General features: G+C 43.8%; 1 protein-coding gene across 1 annotated transcript; it reads right to left on the reverse strand.

Annotated features, from left to right (window-relative positions):
• Positions 1 to 1,368: 1,368 nt before the first annotated feature.
• On the reverse strand, positions 1,369 to 25,747 carry nup88 (nucleoporin 88). Its single transcript, XM_064978512.1, has 17 exons — positions 25,487 to 25,747; positions 19,356 to 19,525; positions 18,848 to 18,973; positions 18,378 to 18,464; positions 18,101 to 18,277; positions 16,797 to 16,983; positions 16,440 to 16,590; positions 16,161 to 16,259; positions 15,960 to 16,047; positions 15,705 to 15,809; positions 11,603 to 11,755; positions 11,201 to 11,326; positions 4,752 to 4,817; positions 4,047 to 4,127; positions 3,726 to 3,852; positions 3,513 to 3,631; positions 1,369 to 2,882 (listed from the first exon to the last, which is right to left on the reverse strand). Exons 1-17 carry the CDS (start codon positions 25,721 to 25,723, stop codon positions 2,819 to 2,821), a joined length of 2,163 nt encoding a protein of 720 aa, XP_064834584.1. The 5' UTR covers positions 25,724 to 25,747; the 3' UTR covers positions 1,369 to 2,818.
• Between the last annotated feature and the right edge of the window lie 301 nt (positions 25,748 to 26,048).

Genomic DNA, 26,048 nt, shown 5'->3' on the forward strand with positions numbered 1-26,048 from the left:
TTACAATTTGACAGGTAACTAGTAACTAACAGATTACATTTAGAAAGTAACCTACCCAACCCTGGGAATGGATAATCTGTAGAACTAACTAATTGACTTCTGAAGGGTGGATTTTTAAATGGTCAGGATCACTGTTGACAATATTCCTTTTGACATTTTCAGTGCGTCTTTTTGTGCGACAGGCCTGGATGTTAATGGTAAATTGTTTTTGAAAATATAGTCTGGCTTGTTTCTCTTGCAAAAAAAAACATTCTCGCTACTTGATATTTTGTATTTCATTTCACATGTACAGTTTTGTTCCGGCTGCATCACTAGTCACCAATACTCTTGCAACCTCAAGTCATTTGAGGGGGGCAATGACATAATTAGTCTTTCTGTAAAGTGTCCACATTGAACATGATCTGATTCACCAACACTGTCACTAGTTTCATTGAGTTTCTGGCACATAACTTCTTGAGCACCTTCTGACGTTTCTCTAACATCAGTGGATAAAACATAACCGCTCACCTCTACTAGGGAATAGAGAAGGCATCCTGGTCAGATTAAGTGTAGGTGTCACGTCTCAGTGGAAATTATGAATAGTGTGAAAAATCAGTTGGCTCATCATGGTTGTATCCTACTTTGAGTTTTACTTTGTTTCCAAGGAACTGGTTGAGTACTCTTCCTGTTGGTTTCATGTCCCTTGGACAGAACGGTCAAATCATTGACAAATGATCACTGGGCATGGATGCAAGATGGAATTTTTGGATCAGAATGAATATGGTTTTGGCAATGAGGGTTATGATCATTACCAATAGCAAGAACTGTACAAAAAAGGTCAGTCCCTGGCATCAGAAAAGCTAGTTCAGCAACATAGCACATTTTCAACATGGGTTGTTCAAGGAATCTCAACAGGCAGTTAACGTCAAATAATGGTTGGCTTTGGAGAAGAAAAAGCGTCTACATTTTGATCTACTTAATACAGACTTTTCCAAAAATGTAATGCACCGTGAACTATTTGCATTTGAATGTTTCAGCTCATTTCTCTTGTCAGTTTTAAATGCTGGTAGTTAAGTTCTCTCTGGGTAAAATGCTTTATCACTCATTGGCTGATGTGACTGGGGTTCTTAGGGTGATTCTATTGAAACTCTTTAGACATTGATGTATTGCTTTTAATTGTTGTAAAACAATACCTAGAAAAATATTCCTTGCTGCTTAATCTTGAACATTAATACAACGTGATTAAGAATACGTTTGAGATCATTGATTATTTGACTTGCATGTACTACAATATCAACTCAGGACATTTAGATGTATCAAAGAATCCTGCTATGTTTTGTCCATCTAATAGTTTGAGGATATGAGTAAGGAAGCCAGATGAACTTGTACTGAAAGATAAATGAATCTTTATTGCTTGTAAAAAAAGGAATTGTGTAATATTTTTAAATTCACTTCACTCCCTGAAAGTTTGATCTGGCACAGTAGGACTTCTATACTGTGCGTGTGTTGGATATCAATCAAGAGACCTCTTGCATTGGGTTGGTGTGTTCATGACAATGTTCCCCATTTGGCAATGACAGTAGAAATTGAACCAAATTACCCAGAAAAGGGTTGATTCATATAAAGACATTGCATTGGTCACATTCGCCAGATACAACAGGTGTAGACTTTAAAGCTTAAGTGTCTAAGTCATGTATTAACTCCTTCACTACCACATGCTCACAGCACATTTATTTGTAAAGCATTGAATTCTTAACAGTCAGAACCCCAACGTCTTTTGTTAAGTCCATCATTTTTATAGAATAACTCGCCTACATTTCCCTTGGATAGTGGTGTGTAATTGTCTCAAACAACCCCTTTATTTGGGCTGGCCATAAACAAGGCCATGGCTTTCATTTTAGGATTTCACTGTGGTGTAATGTTGCCTGCATAACAGTAATATTGTGAGGAATCTAAAGTAAATCATGAGTTTTCTGCATGCTTCTGCTAGGCCCCCCTTCACAAAAGTCTATACAGTACTGTGTATTTCTGTATTATCTAATAAATCAAATTGTACTTATGGTATGCGTGACTATCCCTCAAACAATGCTTCGATGGAGGGCAATCCTCAAAGGCTCTTAGAAGCTATAAAACAAATGGCATTTCAGATACTAAAATAAATGGGAAATGCATCTTGGGCAGAAAGCTCATCCACCCAAGGGTCAAAGATGGGTATTCTATGGAAAAAGAGTATTAGGGCTAGATTCAATCTTGACCTTGAAGATCATAGCGCAATTTAAATAAGGTAATTTCCCATTGACCCGACATGCAGCATTTACTGTGAATGCAGTCTCCACAAATGCAGGATCATTGCTTTTAAATTCAAATCGTGCTATAGAGAGGATTGAATCTCCCTTTGTTTTAAGACCATGAATAGATTTAGCTGGTCTAACCTATGCATCAAAAGGTATGGCGATGCAAAGTTCAAGTCACACTGACGGAGGAGTAAATCACACGATAGGATATTAACCGAGATAAGGATCCATTGTCTAATGGTGACACTGAAGAACATCTCCACCAAGGCCCGTATGCAGAGCTAACTGTTCATGCAGTTAAAATAGGCAGTACTGTACACACATTTTATTCTCCAGATAGACAAACATACATAGTGTATAAAACCTTGGTGATTTCCTCATTTCAACTACTGGTTCCAAAAATGTGACTGGCAGACACAATGACTAGCCTTATAAGAAGCAAGCGTTGACTGAATATTCACAATAGCGCTTCATTATTGTTATTTTGGTTGTTTGGAAAGCAGTGGTACAGCTGTGGATGAAAGATGGCTCCCTTAATTAACGGCTCAGACACTGAAATGGTTCTTGATGTCCTTGATCTGTTTCATCATTTCTCCTATGTGCTCTCCCCTGGAAGAGAGAAGGAAACAAGGCTATCAGGAAAGAACACTGCAAGTGTTACGGATGTCCCCCCATCGGCTCCTATCAAACTTGAACTTGGGAACTCTGCTTGGCTAACACGTGACCGCCCTCAAACATTGAAACGGTTTGAGCAACCCAAAAGCTACAAATTGGATGGCTCAATCAATCTAGCTGTGGAGTGCGCTTATGGTACGTTCTTCACTCTGTTACACTCACATTAAACTCGCCAGTCACCCCAGCCGCCGAGCTAAGCCCAACTACGCACCGGAGTCACTCGGCACCATTGTTACACGTCACATTGCTTGCTTAGCGAGTACCCATTCCCTCTCCGATTCAGTTCATACCTGGCTCGAACTTGAGACCTCTGCTTTGCTAACACGTGACCGCCCTCCTTAACAACATTCCAATGGTTTGAGCCACCCAAAAGGTACAAATGTCTCCCATCTGCAACATTTCAAGCTAGCTGTGGAGTGAGCTTATGGTACATTAACTCCGCTACACCAGATCATATTAGACACAACATTAAATTCTACAAACAAAGGAGATCAATGGGTGTCATAAGGTCAACAGGCTGGCAAAAACTAGTATGCCACCCAGGGAAGAGCTGCCCATACTCACTGTTCCTTTATCACTCCCTGGACACACTTCCTCTGGTGGGGGTTGAGGGCGACAGTAGCTCTGGCTGGAGACAGCTCTTTGTCCATCTGTTTCTTCTGGTACTCCTTCTTCATATTTACCTGGAAGAAGATAAAACACCAGTCCAATTATTACTGTGAACCAGTACGAGGCTCTGTGATGATGACGACGATAGACCTCAAGAAGGCAGCCCACTTGTTTGATGCCATTGCCCAGGTGACGCAGCTGGTCGTTGATGGTCTGCAGCTCTTTCTTCATGTCCTTCTCGCTGTCAGACAGAACAGGCAGCTGACTGCGCAGACTGCCCAGAACCTGCTTCACCCTGGAATAGTACAGAACACAAGTCAGAGAAGGAGGAAATAGGGTCATATCTGTTGTAATAGAAGCTCTGAAGCAGATTGCATTAGTTTTGAGATGAAGCCAGTTATGTTGCTTGGGCATCTGACCATTTCAATGACTTCTGAAACTAAAGCCCGGAAGAAAGTTTAGATTTGAAAGACGAGTGTATCTAGCTACCTGTTCATGGTGGCTTCCTGGCGATACTTGGCATCCTCGTACTTATCAGCCAGAAGCTCTGCAGACTCTCGCAGACTTTTCCTATTGATAAAATACACAATGAAGAATAGGTCTCAAGTATATGAAATGCAGGTGAAGCTCATATGAAGCCTCTGTACTTCAAATGCTTCCGTTTTGTACTCTTGTAGGAAGCAGTAACTGCCCATTGCTGACCTATACTTATAACTGGGCTCAGAGGTGCAACTTTGGTTTTAGAAACAGCCTACCCAACCGCTCGGAGGCGTCTGCATGGTCCTAAAGCCAACCGTTGCCTCTATCACATTCAAATGATAAAACTGGGGGGGAAGGACGACATGTCCCAGTCCCTAGTGAAAATTGTGCCCCTTACTGGGCTAAACTGATCTGAATAGGGCTTTCATTCACGTGATTGAAAGACCGCGAGTAGGGACTACCCACGCTGTGCTCTGGCTCTGCCTACAACAAAATCAGACTCGCTTGTAAAGCTAGATTTTTCTCATTAAAATGTTGATTCAATTAGAGAAAAAAAGTATATAGTGCAAACTAAAATTGGGCGAACTCAGTTAAGTTCAACCTCTTGCATTTCTTCTGCGCGGCAGTCTGGAGGAAGTGTGCAACTGCGCACATATTTAGAGGGAACATTGGTCATGGGCATCAAGTTCTATGTTTATTGGGATACGATTTCACCTTTCCTCTCGGCACAGGGCTAGGTCCTCCAGCTGCTTGTTCTTCTGTCCGGTCAGCAGTTTCACCCTGAAAAAGAAACCAGTCAACAACATACTTCCTCACATGGACACGTGTGTGTGTGTAAAAATCACATTTTAATTGGTAGTGTATGCATATTTTATCACATGGGTGTTTCTATATTCAACAGTGCAGTAATACCTTATACACACATCCCCCAAAATAATGATATCAAAATAGGAATGTCAGATGGCAAGAACAGCTCAAATAAGCAAGGAGAAACAACAGTCCATCATTGCTATAAGTCATGAAGGTCAGTCAATCCATAAAATTAAGAATTTTAAGTGCAGTCGCAAAAACCACAGGAAAGGAAGACCAAGAGTCACCTCTGCTGTAGAGGAGAAGTTCATTAGAGTTACCATCCTTTAATTGCAGCTCAAATAAATGCTTCAGAGTTCAAGTAACAGACACATCAACTGTTCAGAGGAGACTGCGCAAATCTGATCAAATTGCTGCATAGAAACCACGACTAAAGGCCACCAATAAGAAGAGACTTAATTGGGCGAAGAAACACTAGCAATGGACATTAGACCGATAGAAATCTGTCCAAATGTGAGATTTTTGGTTACAACCACTAACTTTGTGAGACGCAGAGTAGGTGAACGGATGATCTCCGCATGTGTGGTTCCCACCGTGAAACATGGAGGTGGTGGTGTGATGGTGCTTTGCTGGTGATACTGTCAGTGATTTATTTAGAATTCAAGGCACACTTAACAAGCATGGATATCACAGCACTCTGTAGCGATACGCCATCCCATCTGGTTTGTGCTATCATTTGTTTCTCAACAGGGCAATAATTGAAATCCAAGAACACAGTGGCCAAAGAAATTTAGAACCACCAACTCTCCCTAGAGTTGGCCGCCCGGCTACACTGAGCAATCGGGGGAGAAGGGCCTTGGTCAGGGAGGTGACCAAGAACCGATGGTCACTCTGAAAGAGCGGCCAAATGGAAGCCACTCCTCAGTAAAAAAGGCACATGACAGCCCGCTTGGAGTTTGCCAAAGGGCACCTAAAGGACTCTGACCATGAGAAACAACAAGATTCTCTGGTCTGATGAAACTAAGACTTAACTCTTTGTCCTGAATGCCAAGCGTCACATCTGGAGGAAACCTGGCACCATCCCAACAGTAAAGCATGGTGGTGGCAGGATCATGTGGGATGTTTTTCAGCGGCAGGGACTGGGAGACTCGTCAGGATCGAGGGAGAGATGAACGGAGCAAAGTACAGAGATCCTCCATGAAGTCCTGAGCGCTCTGGAGCAGGTTCTCAGACTGGGGAGAAGGGTCACCTTCCAACAGGACAACGACACTACGCACACTGCCAAGACAACGCAGGAGTGGCTTCGGACAAGTCTCTGAATGTCCTTGAGTGGCCCAGCCAAAGCCCAGACTTGAACCTGTTCGAACATCTCTGGAGACCTGAAAATAGCTGTGCAGCAACACACCCCATCCAACCTGACAGAGCTTGAGAGGATCTACAGAGAAAAAAAAAAATGGGAGAAACTCCCCAAACACAGGTGTGCCAAGCTTGTAGCGTCAGACCCAAGAAGACCCGAGGCTGTAATCGCTGCCAAAGATGCTTCAACAAAGTAAAGGATCTGAATACTTATGTAAATGTGATTTCAGTTTCAAATTTCCCTAAAATGCTAAAAAAGTTTGGGATTTGTCATTATGCGGTACTGTATAGATTAAGGGAAAATAAACAATCAACTTTAGAATAAGGCTGTAACGTAACAATGTGGAAAAGGTCAAGGGGTCTGACTACTTTACAAATGCACTGTATATACACAGTACCTTGAAAGTATTCACACCTAGACTTTTTCCAAATGTAGTTGTTACAGCCTGAATTTAAAATGGATTTAAAATTGAGATGTGTTAGCCTGCCAAGTGGAGCAGCAGTCTAAGGCATCACAGTGCTAGAGGCATCACTACAAAGTCGGGTTCGATCCCGGGCTGCATCGCAACCGGCCATGATCGGGAGTCCCATAGGGCAGCGCACAATTAGCCCAGTGTTGTCTGGGTTAAGGGGTGGGTTTGGCCAGGGAGCAGTGAATTTCCTACAGATTCGACCACAAAGACCAGGGAGGTTTTCTAAAGGCTCGCAAACAAGGGCACCTAATTGGTAGATGGGTTAAAATAAAAAGCAGACATTGAATATTCCTTTGAACATGGTGAAGTTAATTACACCATCTCAAGTGTATCAATACACCTAGTCACTACAAAGATACAGGCGTCCTTCCTAACTCAGTTGCTGGAGAGGAAGGAAGATGCTCAGGGATTTCACCATGATGCCAATGGTGATTTTAAAACAGTGTTTAATGGCTCTAATAGGACAAAACTGAATCAACAACATTGCAGACATTCCACAATACTAGCCTAGATGACAGACTGAAAAGGAAGCCTGTAGAGAATTTTTTTTAAATCCTCCAAAACATTCAAGGCACTAAAGTAAAACGGCCAAAAATGTGGCAAAGAAATGTCCTCCTTGTCCTGAATACAAAGCATTATATGTTTGGGGCAAATCCAACACAACACATCACTGAGTACCACTCTTAATATTTTCAAGCACGGTGGTGGCTGCATCATGTTATGTGTACACTTGTCATCGGCAAGGACTAGGGAGTTTTTTTTTTGGATAAAAAGGAAAACGGTATAGAGCTAAGCACAGGCAAAATCCTTGAGGAAAACCTGGTTCAGTGTGCTTTCAAACAGACACTGGGAGACAAACTCACCTTTCAGCAGGATAATAACCTAACACACAAGACCAAATATACCCTGGAGTTGCTTACCAAAACGACATTGAATATTTCTGAGTGGCCTAGTTACAATTGACCGATCAGCTTGAAAATCTATGGCAAGACTTGAAAATGGCTGTCGAGCAACAACTAAATAAAACAGAGCCAGAATAATTTTAAGAATGTGCAAATATTGTAAATTCCAGATGTGCAAAGCTCTTAGACTTACCCAGAAAGACTCAGCTGTAATCACTGCCAAAGGTGATTCTAACATATTGTGAATGCTTATGTAAATTAGATCTGAATTTAATACCTTTGCAAACAACATTTCCACAAGCATGTTTTCACTGTTATTATGGGTTATTGTGTGTAGATAGGTGAGTAAAAAAATATTTAATGCATTTTGAATTGCGTCTGTAATAACAATGTGGAATAAGGGGTATGAATAGTTTGAAGGCATTGAATATAATTTATATGTATATAGGGCAGACGTCTAAGGTGCAGGGTTGAGTACCAGGTGGTAGCCGGCTAGTAACAGTGACTAAAGTTCAGGGCAGGGTAATGGACATAGGCCGGCTAGTGGTGACTGATGATCTAGAGATAGCTGTTTCTCAGTCCCAGCTTTGATGCACCTGTACGGTTTCCACCTTTTAGATGGTAGCGGCGTGAACAGCCTGTGGCTCTGGTGGCTGAAGTCCTTGATGTCCTTCCTGTGACACTGGGTGCTGTAGATGTCCTGGAGTGCAGGCAGTGTGCCCCTGATGATGCGTTGGCCTACCGTCCCAACCTCTGGAGAGCCCTGCAGTTGCAGACAGTGCAATTACTGTATCAGACGGTGATACAGCCTGACAGGATGCTCTCAATGGTACATCTGTAGAAGTTTGAGGGTCTATGGGGCCAAGCCACATTTTCTCAGCCTCCTGAGGTTGAAGGGGCCCTGTTGTGCCTTCTTCACCACATAGTCTGTGTGGATGGACCATTTCAGGTTGTCAGTGATGTGCACACCGAGGAACTTGAAGCTTTTCAGCCTCTCCACTGCAGGTTTGTTGATGTGGATGGGGCGGTATGCACATTGTAGTGGGTCTGGGCCGGCAGCCTTGCGAGGGTTATTGCGCTTAAATGTCTTACTCACGTTGGCCATGAAGAGCTCACAGTCCTGTGAGTGTAGGTGGCCAGCATCGGCAGTTCTGTTTTTTCCTCGAAGTGGGCAAAGGTGTTTATGTCTCGGAGCGCGGCGTCGGTAACATGGCTGCTTGTGAGCCGTGTCGGGGAGGGGGGTATACAAGGCTGTGACGATGACCAAAGAAAATTCTCTCAGGACCTAATGCGGTCAGTCAATACCTGGTGAGGTATTACAGATTGGGAGAACAAAAGGACTTGAGTTCCTGTTTGTTACCACAGTCACACCATGAGTAGTTAATCATGAAACATACAACACCTTTCTTTCTTCCTGTCTTAGTGATTGACGGAGAACCCCGCTGGCTGAATGGACGGGGATAGTATATCCAGAAGGAACCATGATTCTGTAAAACACTATTTTACAGTCCCTGATATCTCTCTGGAAGGAGATCCTCACCCTGAGCTCATCTACTTTCTTGTCCAGGGACTGAACATTAGCGAGTAATATTTGGGAGTGGTGGATGGTATGCACGCCTCCTGAGTCTAAGAGCCCACTCCTTGTTCCTCTTCTCTGGCGATGGCAACTTGGAGCAGCCCCCGGGATTAATGGAATTGCCTCGGAGTTCAAACAAAGGATCCAATTTAGGAAATTCACATTTCTGGTCAAAATGCTGATGAGTGACCGCTGAACTAATATTCAAAAGTTATTTTTGGCTGTAGGTAATAATGCAAAAAAACATTCTAAAGAAATACTGTAAAGTTGGCTAGGCGCTAGAAACAGGGCGTCTATGTCCGTCGGAGCCATCATGATGTGTGGGTATCAGAAAGTGCATTTTGAGACCAGTTTGATCATTTTTTAAATGTATTTTTAAATCAGTTTGATTGCAAAAAATAAAATAAAAATGCATAACGGACATTAAAATGATTTTACAGCTCCCCTCAGTCATCGTCTGCCTTTTCCATGACACCGACAGTGGGTGGAATACTAACACAGAATAAAACAATTCATAAGAGCCCCATGATGGTAGTGAATGCCCATTACTGCTCATCACTTATTAACCATAATTAATTCACATTTCAGTTGTATATATTACTAGGTTTTAATTTGATGACTTTAAAGAATGAAAAATAAGTCATCTCATCTCTGCTCAGGCAGTAAGTGGCAGCCAGCCAGCCATCTGGTATCATCTCTGTGCTCCCCATTTGAACAAGTCATCCTATTTGGCTAGGCTAACAGTAGCTTTCCGGGTGACAAATTATTTTTTCTAGTTCTTCAAAGTCGATAAGGCATACTTTCAAGACTGTTTTTTACCAACTACTTTAACTAACAATCGGGTAGAGCTACCTTACGAACTGTCTCTATCCCTCTCGTCATTGTGTTGTCATTACTCTCTCATGGTGTGCCTGTAACAACCTCTGTCTGTGACCGGAAAAAACAGGTGCAATGGATTATGGTAATTGTAGTTCATTACCAAGTTTATGCTGAACTAGGTTAAATATTTACCTAAACTTCCAATGACCTAAACTCCCAATCAGCTCAGCGTCCCACATAGTTCTTGACTTAATTTCACTCCCTCTTGAATGATCGTACTTTGAGTTAACATAATTAAAGAGACGTCGGTCAATTAGTTGATTTAAAAAATAAAAACAGAACAGCCCTCGAAATGTTGGTTAAACGCTCAGCACTAATATCCAAAATAAAACTTAATGTGATCATGTGTTATTGATTAATTATACAGTACCAGTCAAAAGTTGACACACTTACTTTCAAGGGTTTTTATTTGTACTATTTTCTACATTGTAGAATAATAGTGAAGACATCAAATCTATGAAATAACATATATGGAATCATGTAGTAACCCCCCAAAAAAAGTTAGAAACAAATCAAAATATATTTGAGATTTTTCAAAGTAGCCACCCTTTGCCTTGACAGCTTTGCACACTCTTGGCCTTCTCTCAAACAGCTTCACGGGGCGGCAGTTAGCCTAGTGGTTAGAGCGTTTCGGTTGCTAGATTGAATCCCCAAGCTGACAAGGTAAATCTGTCGGTCTGCCCCTGAACAAGGCAGTTCGTAATGATGAACTGTTGTTTCTCTCTGCTTATGGACTTGGTCTTTTACCAAATAGGGATATCTTCTGTATACCACTCCTACCTTGTCACAACACAACTGAGTGACTCAAACTCATTGAGGAAAGGAATTCCAAAAATGAACTTAACAAGGCATACCTGTTAATTGAAATGCATTCGAGGTGACCACTTCATGAAACTGGCTGAGAGAATGCCAAGACCATACAAAGCTGTCATCAAGACAAAGGGTGGCTACTTTGAAGAATCTCCCATATAAAATATATTTTGATTTGTTTAACACATTAATTACTTCATGATTCTGTGTGTTATTTCATAGTTTGTCTTCACTATTGTTCTAAAAATGTAGAAAATAGTACAAATAAAGAAAACCCCCTGAATGAGTAGGTGTGTCCAAACTTTTGACTGGTACTGTATGTGTATTAGTGCATCTGTTAATGGGAGTGACATTTACCTTCTTTGCATCTCCTCACGAGCAATGTCCTGTTTGAGGATGTACTCCTCCCTGAAAACCTGGGTGGCTCTGCTCAGCAGCTGGAGACACTCTGGAGGAGGAGACGATGTGTCCTTGTCCCCGGCCCTAAACACACAGGACAACAGGACCGAGTACACACACTAAACCAAGGCTACCAGTGGTCCTTTGTGCATGTTATAGGGGGAGTTTTATCTAACCTTTATCAGGTCAGGTCATGGAGAAACAATTGTCCTTCACAAAAACAGCAACAAGGGAGGATACTACATGTAAAAAATAACACAGCATGACGCCAAAGCATGTTGCCATGAAGTCAATTGGGATCTGTGCAAATCCAAGATCTCCTCAAGAGGTGTTTTCAATGCACTGTAGTGAGTGCGTTACCTGAGCATGAGAGGGTTGGTGGAGCTCCGGGCCAGGATGTTGCGGATGTGCTGCTCAAAGGAGTCGTCATGCAATCCACGCAGAGGAGAGCTAGCTGAGCCTACCCCCGGGTGGGAACACAGCAGGGGAGGAGAGGGAGGCCGAATGGAACTCCTATGCACACACAGACATCCACCATCAGCCTATGACACAGTTTCCCATCTATAGGTTAGCTAGCCAGCTATTGTCGTTCTTTTAAGGTAACGTAACGCAATCAACCTGCTAGCTAGCCAGCTAGCCCCCGAATAGCAGCACTGTAGAAACTATTACACTCGACGGAACGACTTGATTAGTGTAGTGTCAACATCGCAGCCACTACCAGCTAGCCTACTCCAGCAGTACTGTATCATTTCAATCATTTTAGTCAATAAGATTCTTGCTACGTAAGCTTAACTTTCTGAACATTCGAGACGTGTAGTCCACTTGTCATTCCAATCTCCTTTGCATTAGCGTAGCCTCTTCTGTACCCTGTCAACTATGTGTCTATCTATCCCTGTTCTCTCCTCTCTGCACAGACCATACAAACGCTCCACACCGCGTGGCCGCGGCCACCCTAATCTGGTGGTCCCAGCGCGCACGACCCACGTGGAGTTCCTGGTCTCCGGTAGCCTCTGGAACTGCCGATCTGCGGCCAACAAGGCAGAGTTCATCTCAGCCTATGCCTCCCTCCAGTCCCTCGACTTCCTGGCACTGACGGAAACATGGATCACCACAGATAACACTGCTACTCCTACTGCTCTCTCTTCGTCCGCCCACGTGTTCTCGCACACCCCGAGAGCTTCTGGTCAGCGGGGTGGTGGCACCGGGATCCTCATCTCTCCCAAGTGGTCATTCTCTCTCTCTCCCCTTACCCATCTATCTATCGCCTCCTTTGAATTCCATGCTGTCACAGTTACCAGCCCTTTCAAGCTTAACATCCTTATCATTTATCGCCCTCCAGGTCCCCTCGGAGAGTTCATCAATGAGCTTGATGCCTTGATAAGCTCCTTTCCTGAGGACGGCTCACCTCTCACAGTCCTGGGCGACTTTAACCTCCCCACGTCTACCTTTGACTCATCCCTCTCTGCCTCCTTCTTTACACTCCTCTCCTCTTTTGACCTCACCCTCTCACCTTTCCCCCCTACTCACAAGGCAGGCAATACGCTCGACCTCATCTTTACTAGATGCTGTTCTTCCACTAACCTCATTGCAACTCCCCTCCAAGTCTCCGACCACTACCTTGTATCCTTTTCCCTCTCGCTCTCATCCAACACTTCCCACACTGCCCCTACTCGGATGGTATCGCGCCGTCCCAACCTTCGCTCTCTCTCCCCCGCTACTCTCTCCTCTTCCATCCTATCATCTCTTCCCTCTGCTCATACCTTCTCCAACCTTTCTCCTGATTCTGCCTCCTCAACCCTCCTCTCTTCCCTTTCTGCATCCTTTGACTCTCTATGTCCCCTATCCTCCAGGCCGGCTCGGTCCTCCCCTCCCGCTCCGTGGCTCGATGACTCATTGCGAGCTCACAGAACAGAGCTCCGGGCAGCCGAGCGGAAATGGAGGAAAACTCGCCTCCCTGCGGACCTGGCATCCTTTCACTCCCTCCTCTCTAAATTTTCCTCCTCTGTCTCTGCTGCTAAAGCCACTTTCTACCACTCTAAATTCCAAGCATCTGCCTCTAACCCTAGGAAGCTCTTTGCCACCTTCTCCTCCCTCCTGAATCCTCCTCCCCCTCCCCCCTCCTCCCTCTCTGCAGATGACTTCGTCAACCATTTTGAAAAGAAGGTCGACGACATCCGATCCTCGTTTGCTAAGTCAAACGACACCGCTGGTTCTGCTCACACTGCCCTACCCTGTGCTCTGACCTCTTTCTCCCCTCTCTCTCCAGATGAAATCTCGCTTCTTGTGACGGCCGGCCGCCCAACAACCTGCCCGCTTGACCCTATCCCCTCCTCTCTTCTCCAGACCATTTCCGGGGACCTTCTCCCTTACCTCACCTCGCTCATCAACTCATCCCTGACCGCTGGCTACGTCCCTTCCGTCTTCAAGAGAGCGAGAGTTGCACCCCTTCTGAAAAAACCTACACTCGATCCCTCCGATGTCAACAACTACAGACCAGTATCCCTTCTTTCTTTTCTCTCCAAAACTCTTGAACGTGCCGTCCTTGGCCAGCTCTCCCGCTATCTCTCTCAGAATGACCTTCTTGATCCAAATCAGTCAGGTTTCAAGACTAGTCATTCAACTGAGACTGCTCTTCTCTGTATCACGGAGGCGCTCCGCACTGCTAAAGCTAACTCTCTCTCCTCTGCTCTCATCCTTCTAGACCTATCGGCTGCCTTCGATACTGTGAACCATCAGATCCTCCTCTCCACCCTCTCCGAGTTGGGCATCTCCGGCGCGGCCCACGCTTGGATTGCGTCCTACCTGACAGGTCGTTCCTACCAGGTGGCGTGGCGAGAATCTGTCTCCTCGCCACGCGCTCTCACCACTGGTGTCCCCCAGGGCTCTGTTCTAGGCCCTCTCCTATTCTCGCTATACACCAAGTCACTTGGCTCTGTCATAACCTCACATGGTCTCTCCTATCATTGCTATGCAGACGACACACAATTAATCTTCTCCTTTCCCCCTTCTGATGACCAGGTGGCGAATCGCATCTCTGCATGTCTGGCAGACATATCAGTGTGGATGACGGATCACCACCTCAAGCTGAACCTCGGCAAGACGGAGCTGCTCTTCCTCCCGGGGAAGGACTGCCCGTTCCATGATCTCGCCATCACGGTTGACAACTCCATTGTGTCCTCCTCCCAGAGCGCTAAGAACCTTGGTGTGATCCTGGACAACACCCTGTCGTTCTCAACCAACATCATGGCGGTGGCCCGTTCCTGTAGGTTCATGCTCTACAACATCCGCAGAGTACGACCCTGCCTCACACAGGAAGCGGCGCAGGTCCTAATCCAGGCACTTGTCATCTCCCGTCTGGATTACTGCAACTCGCTGTTGGCTGGGCTCCCTGCCTGTGCCATTAAACCCCTACAACTCATCCAGAACGCCGCAGCCCGTCTGGTGTTCAACCTTCCCAAGTTCTCTCACGTCACCCCGCTCCTCCGCTCTCTCCACTGGCTTCCAGTTGAAGCTCGCATCCGCTACAAGACCATGGTGCTTGCCTACGGAGCTGTGAGGGGAACGGCACCGCAGTACCTCCAGGCTCTGATCAGGCCCTACACCCAAACAAGGGCACTGCGTTCATCCACCTCTGGCCTGCTCGCCTCCCTACCATTGAGGAAGTACAGTTCCCGCTCAGCCCAGTCAAAACTGTTCGCTGCTCTGGCCCCCCAATGGTGGAACAAACTCCCTCACGACGCCAGGACAGCGGAGTCAATCACCACCTTCCGGAGACACCTGAAACCCCACCTCTTCAAGGAATACCTAGGATAGGATAAGTAATCCTTCTCACCACCCCCCCTTAATGATTTAGATGCACTATTGTAAAGTGGCTGTTCCACTGGATGTCAGAAGGTGAATTCACCAATTTGTAAGTCGCTCTGGATAAGAGCGTCTGCTAAATGACTTAAATGTAAATGTAAATGTATAGCAGTTTCAATAATTGAACTGATGTAATAATGAATCTAAAAATAATAGGCTATTATCATTCCAGAATCAAAAGCACCAGCTGTCAGAGCAGCTCACAGATCACTGCACATAGCCCATCTGTAAACAGCCCATCCAACTACCTCATCCTCATACTGTATTTAATTATCTTGCTCCTTTGCACCCAGTATCTCTACTTGCACATTCATATTCTCCACATTACCATTCCAGTGTTTAATTGCTATATTGTACTTACTTTGCCCACATGGGCTATGTATTGCCTTACCTCCCTTATCTTACCTTATCTGCACTCACTGTATATAGACCTTTTTTCTACTGTATTATTGACAGTATGTTTGTTTATTCCATGTGTAACTCTGGTCGCAGTTATAGATGAGAACTTGTTCTCAACTAGCCTACCTGGTTAAATAAAGGTGAAACAAAATAAAAAATAAGTGTAATTGACCAAAACACTTGAGTCCATACTGAACCGTACAGGAGAGGCAGTAGTAGACACTCATAGGTGCTGGTAATGCAGATCATGGTTGCACCCAAAGACAGGTCTGACACAATCAAGAAGCCCCGTACTGGAGCTGACAAGCTGGAGAGTGAAAAAGAAAGAAAGAGAGGAGATAATTGTTCAATAAACAAGTCAACAACCTTTACTGCCAAGCTGACAATCAATGACAACAGTCAGCTGGTTCTCCTGACTTGATGTCATTAATATCTGATGTCTTCATAATTGTGATACCTGCTACTTAGAGGCCTGGTACAGAGAATGTGCTCTACGATGCAGCGGTGCTCAGCAGCCAGCTCCTGGAGACTATCCTTGTCCTCATCTGTGGAGAAAGAGCATTATGGCAAAGCAGGCAAATTAATGCACTAACCACCTCTGATTTATGGTAAACAACACAATTGAATTGACACCCCCATCTGAACATGAGGGACTCACCTGACTGGAGGAACTTGTGTAGTTTGTTGAACCAAGTGAGGCCTACACTGTGCACTCCTGCCTCATGTGTGCAGTGGTATCTGTGCTGGCACAGGGGGTCTGAAATTGGGCATAAAGCAAGTTTCAATGAAACAAAAGACACCACAGAAAGAAAACCACATTGAAAGTACATTAGACAAACATAATGATGGGGTGTGGACCTTTGAGACTTGGTGGGAAGTATCAATGGATCCAATTTTAGCATTAAACTATATCAGCAAATCAGCATGACCCACTCACCTCTGTGCAGTCGGATTGGGCAAGTGAAGTCAGACTCCACAGGCTCTTCCTCCTCCCCGGCGGGCAGTTTGAGGGTGAGCTCCAGCTCCACACACTCAAACACGTAGAGAGAGGGCACTGCCTCCGAGCCCCGCAACCACCGCTCCACTGCCTGTCAATCACACACAGAGAAGAAAAGTCCTCAGTGTACACTCCTGAAGTGTATTCAGTGAGGTGAAATTGTCAATGTTGCAGATATATATGTAAAGAATACAGCCAACAGGTTCCCTGTTCTAATGGATAGACCATCATAACTATTCTACACAGAACATTTATATCTGAATATTCTGTAATGTTGCACTCTAGTACAGTACTTACTCCAGTCTCCTCCTCCTCCTCTGCTTCCAGCACCACGCAATGGTACAGTGTGCCTGTTTCTGTGGCGATGACCAGGATATTGGGAACGCAGGGCAGGCAGAGCACGGCACAGGCGTCATAACCATAGTTATCCTCCGCCGCGGGGTACATGGGTAAGGGCCCAATGGGCTTACTGAGGCTTCCCAAACTGAAAAACAGAAGAACACAGTCTAGGGATGAGATTCAAATAAGATTCTTACTAATGGATGATTTTTATTAAAAATGTCCTCAAACAGTAGCATAATATATTTATAAAAGGTCCACTGAATAAGCTTAACTGAAATTCAGTCAGACAAAACTAAATGTTAAGCTGACCTACAGTACCAGTCCAAATTTTGGACACATCTACTCATTCAAGGGGTTTTCTTTATTTTGACTATTTTCTACATTGTAGAATAATATTGAAGACATAAAAACTATGAAATAACACATGGAATCATGAAGTAACCAAAAGTGTTGAACAAATTAAAATATATATATTATATATAATATAATATATTATGGATATTCTTCAAAGTAGCTACCCTTTGTAGATCTGTGAGTATAACAGAACTTATTTGGCAGGTGAAACCCTGAGGACAAACCATCCGGGATTTTTTTTTTGAGGAACTGCACCTAGTTGCAGTTCATATGGCTTCCACTAGATGTCAACAGTCTTTAGAAATTGGTTGATATTTTTCTTTTGAGTAATGAAGAAGTAGTCCTGTTGTTGCCATGTGTTAAGGACTCTTTTGTTTGGTGCGCGCGACCTGGAACTCGCCCCACTTTGATTTTATCCGCTATTTGACCAAGGAGAGTGATGGCGTGCTGTATCAGATGACCTGGCCGCCACAATCACCCAACCTCAACCCAATTGAGATGGTTTGGGATGAGTTGGACTGCTAAGTGAAGGAAAAGCAGCCAACAAGTGCTCAGCATACGTGGGAACTCCAAGACTGCCGGAAAAACATTCCTCATGAAGCTGGTTGAGAGAATGCCAAGAGTGTGCAAAGCTGTCATCAAGGCTAATTTGAAGAATCTAATATTTATATTTTATTTATTTGTTTAACACTTTTTTGGTTACTACATGATTCCATGTTTTATTTTGTCGTTTTGATGTCTTCACTATCATTCTACAATGTAGAAAATTGTAGAAGATCACACGTTCAGGTTTAGAACTCAGGAAGCATCCAGTTTTCAGGCTTCGCCTCTTTTCCCTGCTTTCCCCCTGAAAACCAGATGCTTCCAGTTTCTAACGACCACGCTGAGGGTGCTAAGCCACTTACCTGTGTGCGAGGCTGGTGTAACTCAGATAGGTCTCTCCGTTCTCGTAAAGGATGTAGAGGGGGTACACCAGCACATCCTCCTTGGACCGCTGGCCTGTGAGCTGTTGAGGGGCGCCGGCCACTGGCCCAAAGTCAAAAGCCACAGCGATCTCGCCCAAGGAGGCTGCATAGGAGCGCCTAAGGAGGGGTAAGAGACAGATCTTATTAGTAAACTACATAGCAGGGTGTAGGTCAATTCCATTTTGATTTGGTCAATATAGAGGGTGAAATAACTCACCCACGAGTGTGTACACTGCTGTCCTCCTCTGACTGGGAAACTGATAGTGCTCTAGCTGGAGTCTGAGGCTCTTTCAACCCGTAGAACCTATACACGACAATACAATGTCAATGCAGTGCAATAGTATGGTCAATAAGGTATAAAACTATCAAAAAGAAAGGACCAAGGCACTCTACATATAATTAATTAAAATTCCTTTATTTGTATGCCATGTTCAATGGAACCAACAGACACATTTCAGCTGTATGGCCTTTGTCAGGGAGTACAAAAATACAATGAATATTAAACTATTAATACACACATACATCACCTGCAGGACATAGGGCCCTAGATAACTAGGGGCCCTATAGCTAACAAACCCATTGATTGATGAGACATAAAAAATACATTCTAAAAGAAAACACTATCACAACAAGTCATTTCATCAATGAATTGAAATTGTGCTTTGTAAATGGTCCATGTATGTTTACCTGATGGTGTTGTCAGAGGTCAGTAGCACTAGGTGGGGCTCCTCCGTCTCACTGGGGAACCAGGCGGCCTGCCGCAGGGTCACTGAGGCCGAGCTGGTGAAGAAACGCTCAGCCACAGGAATAGTCCTGGTAGAGAGGAAACAACCAAATCTTTAGTTAATCTACTCCATGGATTAGAGTCAACACAGGATTTGGAGTGGTGTAAAGAATGTTTATTTCATATGGACTGAAATTAGTTTTTCCTATAACTCAAGACAATGAGTGTGGGATGGGGATCCTTTCTTATGGTATGCTATATGGGTGAGTTAGTTCCAGCTCACGGCACGCTTCAGTTATACAGAAAAACAAACTAACGAACCAGGTTCTTCCTAACTGTTCTAGTAGGCACCCCGCTGAGTGCTGACAGTGCTCTATATATATCCCTAAAGGGACCAGCATAACCTGAAAATGCTTTGATGGGTCAGATAGTTATGTTAGATGGGGTATTGGGCTAACATTTCATACTCACTTGCAGTTAACTTCACTCCGTCCTCCTTCAAACTCGGACCTCTTGCCCCACCGCTGTGGTAATTCTAGAACGGTGACACCCCGTTGTCCAATGAGTGCAACATGGTACTGTGTCGGGCTCAGCAACACCTGGCACACTTCAAACCGTGGTGGATTGATGCACAACAGAGTCTGAGGAAAGAAATGAAAGTCAACTGACGTTAGTCTTCAACTTCACCGGCTTGGGTGATATTACAACAGCATCGTCTAGTGACAGCCATCGTTGATTGTGACGACATCTTGATGTGTCAGATAATGGTTCAGCCTATTTGAACTAAAATCGCAGCACACGTCCCATTCCGAGTAATTTGCCTATTACTGTTTCAATAAATATGTTATATGGCCTACGGAACGCAAGAGAGGAATGCAGGCCAGACAGAGCACTGTCCACACATCACATTGCCTCCACCATGCTTGACAGATAGAGTCAAGCACTATTCTAGCACATTTTCATTTTTTCTGCCTCACAAATGTTCTTGATCCGAACACCTCAAACTTGGATTTGTCCATAACACTTTTTCCCCAATCTTCCTCTGTCCAGTGTTAGTTCTTATTCCCATCTTTTTATTTTCTACTTATTAGCCAGCCTGAGATATGGCTTTTTCTTTGCAACTCTGCCTAGAAGGCTAACATCCCGGAGTCACCTCTTCACTGTTGACATTGAGATTGGTGTTTTGTGGGTACTATTTAATGAAGCTGCCAATTGAGGACTTGTGAGGCTAGACACTAATTTGTATTTATTTTATATTTTACCTTTATTTAAACAGGTAGGCAAGTTGAGATCAAGTTCTCCTTTACAATTGCGACCTGGCCAAGATAAAGCAAAGCAGTTTGACAGGTACAACAACACAGAGTTACACATGGAGTAAAACAAACATACTGTCAATAATACAGTAGAAAAATAAGTCTATATACAATGTGAGCAAATGAGGTGAGATAAGGGAGGTAAAGGCAAAAAAGGCCATGGTGGCAAAGTAAATACAATATAGCAAGTAAAAAATAAAAAACACTGGAATGGTAGATTTGCAGTGGAAGAAAGTGCAAAGTAAAGAAATAATGGGGGTGCAAAGGAGCAAAATAAATTAAGAAATACAGTAGGGGGAGAGGTAGTTGTTTGGGCTAAATTATAGATGGGCTATGAACAGGTGCAGTAATCTGTGAGCTGCTCTGACAGCTGGTGCTTAAAGCTAGTGAGGGGGATAAGTGTTTCCAGTTTCAGAGATTTTTGCAGTTCGTTCCAGTCATTGGCAGCAGAGATCTGGAAGGAGAGGCGGCCAAAGTAAGACTTGGTTTTGGGGGTGACCAGAGAGATATACCTGCTGGAGCGCGTGCTACAGGTCGGTGATGCTATGGTGACCAGCGAGGTGAGATAAGGGAGGACTTTACATAGCAGGGTCTTGTAGATGACCTGGAGCCAGTGGGTTTGGCGACGAGTATGAAGCGAGGGCCAGCCAACGAGAGCGTACAGGTCGCAGTGGTGGGTAGTATATGGGGTTTTGGTGACAAAACAGATGGCACTGTGATACCCTACTCAATAAATTGGATGCAGTCTATTGGAGGCTATTTTGTAAATGACGTCGCCGAAGTCGAGGATCGGTAGGATGGTCAGTTTTACAAGGGTATGTTTGGCAGCATGAGTGAATGAGGCTTTGTTGCGAAATAGGAAGCCAATTCCAGATTTAACTTTGGATTGGAGATGTTTGATGTGAGTCTGGAAGGAGAGTCCTCTTGCTCAGTTGTGCACCAGGGCCTCCAACTCCTCTTTCTATTCTGCTTAGCGCTGTTCTGTGAATGGAGTAGTACACAGCCATGTACGAGATCTTCAGTCTCTTGGCAATTTCTCACATGGACTAGCCTTCATTTCTCAGAACAAGAATAGACTAACGAGTTTCAGAAGAAAGTCCTTGTTTCTGGCCATTTTGAGCCTGTATTCAAACCCACAAATGTTGATGCTCCAGATACTCAACTGGTCTAAGGCCGTTTTTTTAAATAGCTGCTTTAATTAGTACAACAGTTCAGCTGTTTCCAGCTACAATAGTCATTTACAACATTAACAATGTCTACACTGTATTTCTGATCAATTTCATGATATTTTAAAATTGACAAAAAATGTGACCCCAAACTTTTGAACGGTAGTGTGTATGTATGTATTATAACAGACACTCCTTAACCATCTTGTGTCTAGCTGTTTATATTAAAAAATATTTCAAATCAAATTGTATTGGTCACATACACATGGTTAGCAGATGTTAATGCGAGTGTAGAGAAATGCGTGTGCTTCTGGTTCCGACCATGCAGTAATATCTAACAATTTCACAACAACTATCTTTCACACACAACTGTAGGAATGAATATGTACATATAATATATGGATGAGCGATGGCCGAACGGCATAGGCAAGATGCAGAAGATGGTATAGAGTACGGTATATACATATGAGATGAGTAATGTAGGGTATGTAAACATTATATAAAGTGGCATTGTTTAAAGTGACTAGTGATACATTTATTACATTAATTTCTTTATTATTAAAGTGGCTAGAGATTTGAGTCAGTATGTTGGCAGCAGCCACTCAATGTTAGTGATGGCTGTTTAAAAGTCTCTCGGTCCCAGCTTTGATGCACCTGTACTGACCTCGCCTTCTGGATGATAGCGGGGTGAACAGGCAGTGGGTCGGGTGGTTGTTGTCTTGATGATCTTTTTGGCCTTCGTGTGACATCGGGTGATGTAGGTGTCCTGGAGGACAGGTAGTTTGCCCCCGGTAAAGTGTTGTGCAGACCTCACTACACTCTGGAGAACCTTACGGTTGTGGAAGGAGCAGTTGCCATACCAGGCAGTGATACAGCCCTGAAGTCCACGATCATCTCCTTTGTTTTGTTGATGTTGAGTGTGAGGCTATTTTCCTGACACCACACTCTGAGGGCCCTCACCTCCTCCCTGTCGTCCGTCTCGTCGTTGCTGGTAATCAAGCCTACCACTGTAGTGTCGTCTGCAAACTTGATTGAGTTGGAGGCATGCATGGCCACGCAGTCATGGGTGTTCAGGGAGTACAGGAGAGGGCTGAGAACGCACCCTTGTGAAGCCCTAGTGTTGAGGATCAGCGGGATGGAGATGCTGTTTCCTACCCTCACCACCTGGGGGCGTCCCGTCAGAAAGTCCAGGACCCAGTTGCACAGGGCGGGGTCGAGAACCAGGATCTCGAGCTTACTGATGAGTTCGGAGGGTACTGTGGTGTTAAATGCTGAGCTGTAGACGATGAACAGCATTCTTACATAGGTATTCCTCTTGTCCAGATGGGTTAGGGCAGTATGCAGTGTTATTGCGTCGTCTGTGGACCTATTGGGGCGGTAAGCAAATTGAAGTGGGGCTGGGGTGTCAGATAGGGTGGAGGTGATATGATCCTTAACTAATCTCTCAAAGCACTTCATGATGACGGAAGTGAGTGCTACAGGTGATAGTCGTTTAGCTCAATTACCTTAGCTTTCCACGACAATGGTGGCCCTCTTGAAGAATGTGGGAACAGCAGACTGGGATAGGGATTGATTGAATATGTCCGTAAACACACCAGCCAGTTGGTCTGCGCATGCTCTGAGGGTGCGGCTAGGGATGCTGTCTGCACGCAGGCAAGAATCAAACATTGCCAAACAAAATTCTGGCAGAGGTTTATAAACATTTTATACCACGATCATGCCTTCCAGTGGGGTTTCGACTAGTTACCACAGCCACAAAGTCCATATATGGCTATATTGTAATAATTTATGAAAACAAAAATGTTATTTTTAGTCTTAATATAGGGTTAAGGTTAGGCACAACGTTAGCAGTGTGGTTAATGTTTTACACACGTTGGCTGCGGTGAAGGAGAGCCCGCAGGTTGACAGTGTCGGTGGCACTGTATTGTCCTCAAAGTGTTTAGTTTGTCTGGGAGCAAGACATCGGGGTCTGCAACAGGGCTGGTTTTCTTTTTGTAGTCTGTGATTGACTGTAGACCCTGCCACATATCTCTCGTGCCTGAGCCGTTGAATTGCGACTCTACTTTGTCTCTATACTGACGCTTAGCTTGTTTGATCGCCTTGCGGAGGGAATAGCCACACTGTTTGTATTCGGTCATGTTTCCATATGACTGAAGGCCACGCATCATCATTTTATGCATCTCTTTCTCCAAATCAAACACTGTAATGGAGATCTCAAAAAGTTATTAGAATAGCCTAGAAACGTAAGGAAGCCAGAGGACTATTGACTACTATCAATAGCCAGTAGAAAAATATAATTATCCTATTAAGAAAGAAATGCTCCACGCATGCCCGGAAAATCCATCCATGTGAGGTTGAAAACCAAATGGCCAATTATCTATCCTCCCACTAGGCCTATCATAAAAGCTTTAAGACAAGTTAAAGTTATGAACAGTAGCTTATTTCCCAAATATTCTAGCATGCGAGGGTGTTGTCCTAAAGTTGTAGCTTTCAAAAATAACAAGAATGAATGTCTATAGCCTAAGCACAGGCCAACGTTTCCCAAACTCGGTCCTCGGGAACTCAATTGGTGCATATTTAGTTTTTTTGCCCTAACACTACACAGCTGATTTCAAATGATCAAAGCTTGTTATTTGAAATCAGCTGTGTAGTGCAAGAGCAAAAACCAAAATGCATAGGCTATTCTCAATCACAGCTTTGTGAGGCAAATAAATAATATTATTTGTTCTATTATTTTATGAGGCAAATAAAGCAATTATTATCCCATTGTGCTTCTATTCAGCCCATGGTGTAGGCATATAAAATACTGTAGCTCACTATACGGTAAGACGGCCCGTTTCTCACCAGACAGGCACATGACCGCATCACACAGACAGACACACAAACCTGTTCTGCTCCTCCCCCAGAAAGGAATAATAGAAAACACTTGCCATTGCCTGCACTTAGCCTCTGCCCAGGCATTCAACATTATCTTTCATCATGATTTGTCCAGTTGCATTTAATTTCAGCTATAGACCAACGGTTGGTTGAGCTGTTTTTTTTATATTAGATTTCTTGGGGGGTGGCCAATAGGGGCGATAGAATATTCTATCACAAATGGCTACATAATCACAATAGGATAAAGGTTGACATCGCTCAACCCCAATGCTTATCACCAAAAAAGATATGGTAACATTGATCAGGAGCTGATGAAGTCAGTGACCTTGTCCAGCAGAAAACCCTGGCCCCTGAAGGAGAATTAGGATTTGAGAGGAGTTCATTAGGTTTAACTTTAGGCAATATGATAACTCCACCTTGCCAGGGCTAGGTGGACTATTAGTTGGAGATTGGACGCTAGATATGTGCTAACTATGATTCCATTACTAGACTAGGCGTTTCAGGTTAGCTTATTCAAAATGCCACCATAAATGTTTAAACTAACCTGCTCTTGGCGATACGTTTTTCTCTGAATTGAGAACGTGTCTTATAAAATACCTGTGCCCAGTTGCTGTTGGTTCTACAAAAACCAGAGAAAACTCAACGACATTAAATTAATGTTTTTTTTTATCGAGTGAGAAATGCCTCTTACATGACCAGGTGTAGAAGTAGATGACAGTGCGACCAAAACAAATATCTAACAAGATCTTTGCTTGGGTCGCACCGTCTTCTACACGTGGCCATGTCGCATGTCAACGAGTAGTTCCTGCAAATATGATTGGAAATGCTAGATGTGTGGCAGCTAAGATGGTGAGGAACCTGTCGCGGTATTAATCTTTCTGACAGTATCCCCAAGAGCAGGTTAGTTTAAACATCTACTGGAGCGTTTTGTATAAACTAACCTATAACGCCCAGTTATGGAAACCTAGCTATCGCGTCTGGCGTAATTTACAATCTGTAGCTAACAGTAGTGGAATATATTCCATATTGCTTACACCTGTACAATCCTCCCATATCTCCACAAGCGACTAGGGGGACAGTACAGGGGTAATTATGGGTTGATCTGGATGAGGTCAATGTGAAATACAATTGCATGTTGCGCCAAGAATGAATGGGAGTCGCAGCTACTATTTTAGCTAATATAATACGTTAAAAATATGAACAACCACCCTTTAAAATCGTTATCCATCGAGAATTACGTGCTCACCTGATATTTCACACTCTCAATGCTGTCCTCCGAATTCAGCTGCCTCAGGTTGGTCGTGTAAAAAACACTGTCTGCGTCGTTCCACACGAATATATCACCATTGAGGCAAAATGTCAGGTTCTTTGCAGTTTTCCTGTAATTCGCTTTGGGTTCCAAATCAAGTTTCTCTCGTAATTTAAAAAATATATAATGACTTGGTAGCTCGCTTCTCCATCGCTCGCCAGCAAACGCCGCCATTTTCCCGTCGTCTGAAAATGACGTCGTCAGAAACGTACCAATGAACACGAACTTCAGAATACATACAACTCGATCAGCCAATCAGATCCAGCGGCAAACTGAAGGCGTACAAATAGTTTTTCGAGCCACTGAAACGAAAGTTGCCTCAAAAGTTGATACATAAAATACCGGTAGTTGCTACAAAATGATACAAAGTAACCACAGATAGAACAATAATTTATGTTATAACAGTCAGCGAAGTGAAAATGGTTTCAGCATTCCAGTTCCTAGTGTACATGCACACTCGCCTACATTACAAATAATTGTGAATGTCGGAAATACAGGT

This window comes from Oncorhynchus masou, chromosome 11 (assembly GCF_036934945.1).
Source record: "Oncorhynchus masou masou isolate Uvic2021 chromosome 11, UVic_Omas_1.1, whole genome shotgun sequence".
Classification (NCBI taxonomy): Eukaryota; Metazoa; Chordata; class Actinopteri; order Salmoniformes; family Salmonidae; genus Oncorhynchus; species Oncorhynchus masou.

What these genes read in the sequence shown, in the direction of transcription:
- nup88 (XM_064978512.1), bottom strand. Translation starts at nt 25,723, where the DNA reads ATGGCGGCGTTTGCTGGCGAGCGATGGAGAAGCGAGCTACCAAGTCAT. An exon ending in TGTCTACTACTGCCTCTCCT is followed by an intron (nt 11,756 to 15,704) that starts GTACGGTTCAGT and finishes GTGTGTGCATAG; the next exon opens with GAGTTCCATTCGGCCTCCCT. An exon ending in GCCCTGTGCCGAGAGGAAAG is followed by an intron (nt 4,128 to 4,751) that starts GTGAAATCGTAT and finishes TTTTATCAATAG; the next exon opens with GAAAAGTCTGCGAGAGTCTG.